At 40.9% G+C, this 10,220-nt stretch overlaps 1 protein-coding gene across 11 annotated transcripts in view; it reads left to right on the top strand.

Moving 5' to 3' along the window:
• The first annotated feature begins 2,725 nt into the window (after nucleotides 1-2,725).
• ebf3a (EBF transcription factor 3a) overlaps nucleotides 2,726-10,220 on the top strand; it is a 93,121-nt gene continuing 85,626 nt past the window's right edge. For 3 of the 11 annotated variants that reach the window (XM_057358662.1, XM_057358670.1, XM_057358661.1), the window contains exons 1-6: nucleotides 2,727-3,862; nucleotides 4,114-4,270; nucleotides 4,657-4,720; nucleotides 5,028-5,083; nucleotides 7,662-7,735; nucleotides 9,249-9,317. In XM_057358662.1, coding sequence (XP_057214645.1) covers nucleotides 3,729-3,862; nucleotides 4,114-4,270; nucleotides 4,657-4,720; nucleotides 5,028-5,083; nucleotides 7,662-7,735; nucleotides 9,249-9,317 — 554 coding nt within the window. In that variant the 5' untranslated portion in view covers nucleotides 2,727-3,728. Of the gene's footprint in view, nucleotides 3,863-4,113; nucleotides 4,271-4,656; nucleotides 4,721-5,027; nucleotides 5,084-7,661; nucleotides 7,736-9,248; nucleotides 9,318-10,220 lie in introns of all 11 variants that reach the window. The other 8 variants (XM_057358667.1, XM_057358672.1, XM_057358671.1 and 5 more) reach the window with 5 other exon arrangements.

The following is a 10,220-nucleotide window of genomic DNA, read 5'->3' as shown; positions in this document are numbered from 1 at the left end:
TTTTGTGCACTATAGATTCAGCCCAGAATCTCACCACCGGTAATTTAATTTCATGTCTCAATGCCAATATAGGCTCGCACGCATATGTCAACGCTTTTCTGTGATGCTGGAGACAGACAGGCCCTATCAACACAACGATTGAGGGGAAGAGTGTGACATCTCACCCTCTCCAAACAATTTTATTTTAGCCAGCACAGGCAGGGCTCTCCATGCATCACATATAGTTGCTCTGGAGTTGTGCAGGTGCCCTCTCCGCCTCACACCGCTAAGATTAAAATGGGCTTTGAATGATTTGACCGTGTGCAAAGATGCAAATAGGAAAATCCGCGTGTTTTTACGCGCTCGTGGTGCGCTGGTATGATGCGTGGAGAGGACATCTGGGCACTGGCCATCTGACTGACTTTGCCTTGACATCTGGGAAAGCCACTGGTGTGTGGCACGCGAATCGGTTGATGTCGCTATTTAAATGCAAATTTGTTGGGGATCATTGGAGCTTCACCCCGTAAATTCACACAAAAGGAACACTTCACACACAATGAGGAGGAGGGTCGTTTCTTCGGGAGGTCCTGGCAACGCCGAACAAATCTTATTCAAACCCACACACACCTTCTGCATGACTAACTTTTCTTTTGTCCCGCGCTCTCTGTTAGTACATCTCCCCAAATAAGATCTAACACGGGCAGACAGAATAGAGCTAAATCCGCACCGTAAACATGCACACAAATGGTGAAGCTGAACTAAACATTTTATGCATCATTTTTTTTGTAAAAAATTGAATGCAGTAGCTTTTATTTTTGACTAGGCTATATTATTATTATTCTTATAAAAATTTCGCCTGAAAGGTGAATAAGAGTTTGTTGACAGTCTATTCCTGTAAAGAAAATCTTTCAAATATTATTAAAGCTTCGCTTTTAATATGGACATTTTTTGCATAACAAAAACTGTCGTTTGATCTTAATCGCAGTCAGATTTTTTTAATGTGCATTATGCAATTAGATCAAAATAAACGTGCAATATTTTTCATTATATATAATTTTTGACAGAAATCTGCCCGCACTTTATTTTCAAACGCTGCTTTGTGGATGTGGAGTTCTGAAAGTGAAAGTTGGTGAATTAAAGAGCGCATTTTGCACGCTTTGGCTCCGGGGTCCAGATGAGCCTCAGAAATGAGCCGAGATGGATTCAGGCGAGCAGCTGATTCTGCCGTCTCCGGCCAGATGGCTTCTGAACACAGATTTGCATTCATTTTCGCCTAATATCTTCCAAAATAGAGGGGCAGCTGCATTTGTTGTCAAATAAGGTTTAAAACTCCTTTTAGGACGGGATCGTTACCTACGCGATGGGATTGTCGAACTTCTTTAGTCAACAGTATCAGATTTAAAGGGATTTAGCCTAAAACCCTAATTTGGTAATCAGATTGAAATCGCTTTGGTGTGTAATCTGTATTAGAGAAACTGTAGATTAGGCCAGTTAGCAAACCTGAAATATTTATTATGCTCCAAATTAGATGGATAGGTTATGTTTTTAATATAAGCCTAAACATGTTCTGGAAAATACCAAATTATATTTTTGACATTGTACAAAATAGGTCACACGTTTTTAGCCCACACGTAATTTTATTATAATTTAAACATTTTGGTAACAATAATTAGAAAAAACATTTTCGTGTAAAATATATTCACAACTTAAACCATATTGAAATAAACACAATTATCGTCTTATCCTATTACTTTGCGAATTAACATTAAAGTTCACACAGGCATTTAGTGGACGCATGTATCAAAGTCATACCGAATTCAAGGAAAACAGCATATCAATCTTAAATTGTCGTAAAATATAATTTTATTACTTACGTATTTAATTAGACGACGATGATATGTGGTGGATTTTGAGTCGAGGCAAGAGCAACAGCTTAGATAATTCACTTATCTTTGGCAATAGTCATTAACCCCCAACACTAGCAGAATAGATTGCTCTGTAAAACACATCTCTCTTCTCCTTTCTCCGTCCATCCATCCCTCCCTCCAGCGCACAGGGTCCCCAGATAACCAACATCGGACTTTCATTTTCGCCCATTAATTCAAATATTAACATACATGCACACCCTGCCAATATCCCAAACATGAGCATCTTAGAAAATGAAAGAAAATACGACGCGTATTGTACAGATACATTATTATATTTTTATTGCAAAAGACATCCTACTTCTATCGCATAGAAGGAGAGCGTGGACGCAATGCTTCCCCCGAGTCCTTTCACAGTTTCAGATGTAATTCTGCAATAATTTACTAAATTAGCGCGTTTTCCAAGCTCGTACGCACGAAGGCTAGGAGTTTGACACCGTTTCGGATCGCTTTACGCACGCAAACCGGCTTTTAAATTCTGGAAGTTCATATTCTCCTAATTTGAGACAGGCATTACGCCATTATGCAGATGTTAAGGGTGTTTATCATAAAGAGCATCTACTCTTAAAATGCCGGTGCTCGTTCTTAAACAAGGGTGAGATATTGGAATAGCCTATAAACCGCATGATAAAACGGTGAAAAGTGATCGATAGATTTTGCTTTCCAAGCCACGCGTTACCATTTAGGCACCCAGCATATTTAGCACTTTGCATGATATGGCATGACGCGGATGGTCCAGAAAGATTTTTTATTATGGAGATCAAAACGCATACCACTAACAATTGCAACTGCCCCTCCTCTGGGCCGAGCGGATGGGTGGTCAGTCTTTTCCCCCTTATCTCTCTCTCTCTTTTCCCCGTTTTGCACTCTATAAACTCGCATCAAGATTAATCTGAACATCCCAGAAGCAGTAAGTGCATCATTGTCAGCATTTAAAATTATATAGGCCAGTTCTCGTGCAATGCTCAGTATTTTTGGTGGCTTTCGTTATCTTTACATTTGTTGCTTTCTGGTAATCAGACGTGCTGTTCGTGTGAAGGGACGACATCACAGCGAAGCCGCTGGAACAGCAGCAGTGGCTCTAGTCTAGTGTATGTACTCACGGTGCAAGCTTAAAGCCCAGCGACAGGAAGCGTCAATCCTTTCCATATTTGGTCAAAGGCACGCCCACATGCGCGTCATCCTCTGACAGCGTGGATCCCGTGGGTCTGGAGTTTTTGGCTCCCGGGAAAGGTTCCAGTCCTGGGGGATAGAGGGTTGAGTTTTGTATGCTTCCATCCATTCTGCAAAGACGCGCTAAAGGCCCCTCATCATCCTCTCCCGTGTCCGGGAACACCTCCACGGTGATCATTTACGCGTTTATTTGTCTTTTGGAGCCAGAAGTGGTGGATTCAGCAGTGTCCCGAAGCCTTTTTTTGATGCCGTTGTAATAGGATGACAGCAAGCTAAGCGCATCACCTTCAACACAAAGTTACAAGAAATGTTTAACTGAATTAAAACAAGAAAGAGCAACAATATCCGCGATATTTGAGCGACTTGTTCGTTTGCGTCTTCCACGGGAGGATCTCCATTCGTCCAAACAAGCTGTTGGAAAGGCTTGAGAATCTTTACGCACTGAATCGTTCATGTGGTGCCAACGCAGGACGGACTGAAGAAGGAACCGGGACTGAGAACTGGGTGTTTTTTTTCCTTCCTCCTCTTTTCAACAAATCACAAACAAACTCTTATTGATATCCGAAGGGTCTCTTGGAGAAACGACGCGCCCCTGCTCACAATCTCATTTCATCTCCTTGGCTGGAAGTGGGCTGCACGCGAACTGTTTTAATGTTTGGGATTCAGGAAAATATACCAAGAGGGGGGACCACTATGAAAGAGGAACCGCTGGGCAGTGGCATGAATTCGGTCCGATCGTGGATGCACACGGCTGGGGTGGTGGATGCGAACACGGCCGCCCAGAGGTACGTTTGCCAAATCATCCGATTTTTAATGCATTTCTCAGATCGACCCCTAAATCCCCAATATGCCATGTATCAATTACACTCTCCCCATGCACCTCTTCGCCGCTTTCCCCTGTTCATTACATCATATTACAGTTTAAGTGACAAATCAAGAATTCTCCCATCTCCACTGTTTTCATTCTATCTGCATCTATATCTCAAGTGTATGCCTCTTGTTTTAACCCACACTGGTGTCTTGTTTTTGCCCGCAGTGGAGTTGGTCTGGCACGGGCGCACTATGAGAAACAACCGCCATCCAACCTCAGAAAATCCAATTTTTTCCACTTCGTCCTGGCGCTTTATGACAGACAGGGACAACCGGTGGAGATCGAAAGGACAGCTTTTGTGGACTTTGTGGAAAAGGATAAAGTAAGCGCCACTCCGGAATACCGCTATGAATTTTCACCTAAAACTTCCAGAGCTAGATCTTGGGAAACACGTGCGCCATAAAAGAGTTTTCATGAGAATCGAGGATATCACAGAAACAAAAATATGCAGACACAATTTCACTTTATAGCCACTGGAAACATTATTTACACAAATTCCCACTTTTAATTATACTTAAATACACACTTGGCAATTTTTTCATACATAAGATGAATAAAAAAAACATATTTCGTCTTGAGCAGCGTGAACATGCATAACAACAAAAATGCATGCGTTTTCCAAACACACCGATTACAGAAACTGATCAAATTAATTTTCTAAGCACTACAGTAATGCCAATCTGACCCCAAACAAATGCTTATTTTCAGGAACCTAACAGTGAAAAAACTAACAATGGGATACATTACAAACTCCAACTATTGTACAGCAATGGTAAGTGTAAATTTCTCTATACAGCATGGGGTAGATTTACAAGTGTTTTATTCAGCGAATAACAAACATATTCAATGGAGCCGTATTAACTTACATGTGCACAATGTAGTTTCCTTTAAATTGCAATACATGTCTAACATTTGACGTTAAACCTTTATTAGTAAATTTAAAGAGTACGTTCTGAATCTGAATTGTTTTTGCCGAGAAAACTTTGTATAGTTTCACCGAGATCATATTTGTTTTCCAATATTAAGTATTTTTCACATAAATTCACACAAAATGAAAAACCCAAAATAATTTCCCACAGGCGTCAGAACAGAACAGGATCTTTACGTTCGGTTAATCGATTCCATGACAAAACAGGTAAGAACTTGAATTTCTTTTCTTTTGTGTGTATGTGTGTGTTTAATAGTTTAGCCTATAATCTGTGTTGTCATTGTTCGTTTCTGTTACACGTGGTTTTGGTTACATGTTTCCATGCAGAATAATGAAATAAACATGCGTCCTTAATATGTATTCTTATTAGTGCAGAGCTTGGTGTTTTATTGTTATTGCTGCCGTAACTAATTATATTTCAATGTAATGCGTGTAATATGGACAGTGCGAAGTAAAGCGTTACCGTGCCTCGATTTTCGGCTGCTCTGATTAATGGGAGAAGGTTATTTAGCAGATTTAATTTAATATGAATCACATTACCGCGTTGTTCTCTTCTAAATGTACAGACTGTGATCGTGTAGCTGCTTGATAATTTATCGCAAATTAATGCAATATGTGGAGGGCACAAAATATATGGCATATATACACATGCGTTTTTAGGCAAATTACGCCCATTATTTTCTTGTCTCAACAAATGAGAGATATTTCTGGGGATAAGGGTGAAATAGGATCAGATGTTATTATTTGGCTCGTCAGCTTCCACGTGCCTTTTCTGACCCATGTTTTCTGTAATTTGCTTGCATTTGTTTCTTTTGAGCCATATTAATATCCTATCTTATCAAATATGTAGTATAACTGTTTAAATCAATTTTTATGTATTGCGCCTTATGTCAAGTTCAATTTGTCTGTTAATTTCATAATAGTATATTTATCTACTTTATCTAAGGCAATATGCAGCCCATAAACACGCGGGTATTTTATATACACTGAAAAATAACATTTTGTTCTTAAACATAATTTAAAATTGCATAATATATAAGAATACATTTATATCTTAAATAAAATCATTTAAACATTTTTCTTTTTTTATTTGGCCATGTAAAATATATGAATTGGTCTTTAGTTGTTATTTTAGCGTGTCATATAATTCGCGCTGTCGCACATGAAAACTGTCACTTTTGTTGCGCTGTAATCCGATCTGGTTAAAGGCATAAAAAATAAAGCTTCGGGCGCGAGAGAGATACTTCAGTTCATATTGTATTCGGATGTTCTCTAAAATCACTTTGTTCATTTTCTTTGTCCATTTAACCCTCTCATAGTGGAGAACAGGGCGGTTCTTTAGTTTGATTTTCACGCTCCCTTTATCTGTAGTTTATCTGTCTTTTGGCATCACAGGAAAATATGGTATTATCTGAGCCGCATGTGAATGGGGCTGAACATGATCAAACAGTCAATGGCGCTGAACAGCCACTTTATGGATTTCCGTATATTTTCTGTGTGAGGCAGGAAAATAAATCAGGGCAATATAGATAGCAAAGTCACATCAAATAATGTGTAAGACAGACCGCCGGCGCCTTGATAAATTCTGGCTAGTACGCGTTTTAACCATCACAAATTGTAGATTTGTTTTTATGTTTTATGTTACATATGTACTTTAAGTAGCCTACTAATTTGATTTATTATGGAAATACAAATGAATGTTTGATTTCGCCCGCGAAAGGCTTATTAAACTGAACAGTGATTTAAGCACCACTATAGCCTACTTTTTAAATAATTTGTCATAAATTGTGGAAATGTTGCCTGCACCAAGTTACGCACATTACGCATGCATTCTCTCTTTTCAGTTTTATGTCTATATAAAATAGTGCTTGGAGCTTTAGAGACAAATAATAACTGTATTTGTATAATACAAGGATATACGTCTGTAATGATGTACAGTGCAAGTGCTCACTCCAACGCGTCCTTCTGTGGGGTCCGTGGGGCGCGTTGGAGTGCGCTCTTGCACAGTACATCATAACGGGAGAAAGGGAGGGAGGGAGAGAGTGAAAGGAAGAGAGAGAGAGGGGGAGAGAGAAACAGAGAGTGAGACAGAACGCGCAAAAAGCACCAAGGCCCGTGTGCACCTACAGCTCCAAACGCCATCTGTTAAAGCCAATGCTCAAAAATTACTCAACCGTACCCCCCGACACCGCTTTTTATCTAAAGAAAAATCATTGTTAGCGGCTCAAAATAAACAACAGATTGCCCATTAGCACTTTACCCCTAAATATCTGCAGATTATAACCGCGTTGATGTGTACGGTTATGGGTATTATTTACCGTGACCATCTGCGTCGGAGAAGCGAGATCTATGTGATTTCTATTATCATTCCCCAAATAAATACCGCAAAGATCTAAACAGAAGCATATGCGACTCTTCATTTCTAAAGTGATATGCATGTGCTATAATTTGTCATCGCAATGACCGGCCAAGTGTTGATATTCATTTCAAACATCATATTTATTTATGCAAATTAATAACTCAAAGGTTATCTCTATCTAGAATGTGGGCATGTGTATTTGTTTTATAATGCACGTGGGAGAAAAATAATTTATTTAGGCACATTTTTTTCTTTCCTGTGTGCCATAAAACCACATTGACGTAATTTAGCTTAAGTACATTTTATGAGCGTGCATTTTTAGTCTTTAAAGAGAAATGCAGTTTGACTTTTAATTTGTGGATAATGTTATTCTTTTAAGTGCAATTCGCTTGTTTAAACGATCTTCACTCTCACTTTGATTTCAAGGCAATTATTTATGAAGGACAGGACAAAAACCCAGAAATGTGCCGAGTTCTTCTCACACACGAAATTATGTGCAGGTAAGAAAAAAACATGTTTTCAGAAAATTATAAATTATTACATTTGACTGTGATCTTTTATTTTACCAGCCAGAATATCTCGTCATGTTTTCATAAATGCATTATGCACATGTTGTAGGCCTATCCAGGGCCTCAGAGCGTCAACCTTACAGAAAATCAATGCATCTCTGAATAGATCTGCCCTGGATACGCTGAAAAGAATCCAAATGTTCAGAATTGTCAGACGGCTTATGCGTAATGATTTACTGCTTGCTTTTCCCACTGTCTTGTAAGTGTAAGAAGTTACACTTCAAATGCGCAAATGAGAGCGAGTCAGTCGACTTTTGAATGATTTGACTGGACGTCTTACACTACGGGACGAACTGAAATACACGCACAGGCGGAGGAAACGGAGACGTGTGCGCGCGAGATTTTTGGAAACTAGATCTCCAACCTCAGCAATTTAACCGTGCGCCCCTTTATCTATTTTACGCACATGCTGTCACAAAGCACCCTTTTGCTTTCTCGTAGTTGTTATGCTGGGGTTGTTTTAAAAGTCTGAAAATGTACAATTATTAAATAACTTTTATAATCCGTCGCGTAAAGAAGCGAGCAATCCATTTTCCACCGAATGGACCAGTAACATGCGTAAAGGTCACGTCACTGTTGCCGCACCCCATAAACCATTAAATACAGAGCTCTGAGCTCAATGTAATAACTCTTCAAACTTTGCGAGTTTACTGAGCATCTTTTAACGACGAAGAAATGTACTCGCATCGCACTCTGTTGCTTGCGTCAAAGCAGCACAGATGCGCCACCGAGCCTTAAGTAGAGAGGTCCATAGACATACCTTAATCACTTTAGCTGTCAGCTTTAAGAAGCTTTGCGTGTTTTCCATACCATATGGTGTTAATTTAGCTCACTTAGACATGTAACCATTATACAAGTGGGCTTTTTTAAATTCAAGAGGCATAACATTTTTTCTTTTGCTCTACAATTTCAACATTAATTAAAGAAGCCATAATGGAAGCGTCTTCAGGGCCTCAAAATGGAGGCATTGGCACATTGTAGAAGAGCGATGGAGGCTTTTTGAGCTGGTAATTAATAATTGCCCCACAGAAATCCTGGTTGAAGGTGGCATCTTGCATCCTCTCCAGACACAACAGCTTGACAATTAGAGGTAAACAAAAGCTGGGGCTGAGAGAGAGCTTTCCCCCCTCCCAGCCTCCTGGCACCCCCTCTCCTCATCTCAGCACTAAGACAAACACCAAAAACATGCTGTTTTCCCTCCTTCAGCCACAGCGTCGGGCTCTGTGTTTACCCGCCACCCGCATCTGCGAGAACCACAGCCGCTCTCTCCACCGGGCACAGTCAGAAACTCGGGCAAACACCTCGGTGGTGAACTAGAAAAGAGGGCGAGAGCGTGTCAGATGAATAAAAGCGAGCACACCAAGACGAAAGACAACTGCAATCTGCTTGCTGATTCCCTCATATCTTTTCTTTCCCATCTGTTCTTCTCTCCCCAACATTACAGTCGGTGTTGTGACAAAAAAAGCTGTGGAAACCGAAACGAAACCCCCTCAGACCCCGTGATCATCGACAGGTAAGAATCGATCTGCTTCCTGCTTCCTGCTTCTGTTCTGTGTGTACGGCCCAGAGTCTGGCCCATCACTAGCTGCGTTTCGCCCCGGTTGCCGTGTTGTTGTGTGCCTTGCCGCACAGGTGGGTTGACATGGAAACCCGGGGGTGTCTTTGGGGACTGTATAATTGCTGGTGAGTTGTCAGGGAAGCGGTTCCCCTCTTAGCCACATCTAGAGAGTGTTTGCCTGTAAATTTACACAACTCTTTCATCCTAATTTGTTAACAAGCGTGCAGTCTTCTGTCTCTGTTATCTGCCCTGTAAACAGCGCATCGCCCGGATTTGTGGCACGATAACGTTGCGTTTGTGAGCATGTATGTTTGAAGTAAAAAGGCATCTTTACATCCCACTCGACACTGCTGCCGGTGTGAAATGAGTAATGTTTCTGGGCTGGCTGTTGGCGGTTGCATGTTGATCACATTAGGGGAAAGCGTGTTCAAACACACCAGCTCCCGTGGAGTGGGTAATTGACGTCCTTTCTTTTTCCCCCTACTGCTTATGTTTCTCTTTGTGGGTCTGGCTCAAGGTTACTTTTACTCCACGAGACTCGCACTCTTTTCTTTCTGTCCAATTATTCCTGCGGTGGCAGTACGGTTGTGGATTAAGGGAGGCCAGGTCTCGGACCCGCGGCAAATGTGACAGGGAACTCTGGCCGCTTGAGTCCAGGCCTCTTTGGAGATTAGTGAGCTAGAACAAGCCTACCTTGCTCCATAAAACCAGCAGCCTCTCTCCGTTTCCATCTGCCACAAGAGTGCCAACAGCGAGAGTCTATCTCGCTTTCCCTGCTCGTGGAGTTATCTTCCGATCGTGAACTTGCCTGTCCACTGAGTGAGAAATTAGATTGGAAGGCGAGATGATGGGTAAAGC

Source organism: Triplophysa rosa, linkage group LG18, assembly GCF_024868665.1.
Source record: "Triplophysa rosa linkage group LG18, Trosa_1v2, whole genome shotgun sequence".
In the NCBI taxonomy this organism is placed as follows: domain Eukaryota; kingdom Metazoa; phylum Chordata; class Actinopteri; order Cypriniformes; family Nemacheilidae; genus Triplophysa; species Triplophysa rosa.
The sequence above is the reverse complement of the archived record's forward strand: the minus strand, read 5'-3'. Positions and strand labels throughout refer to the sequence as shown.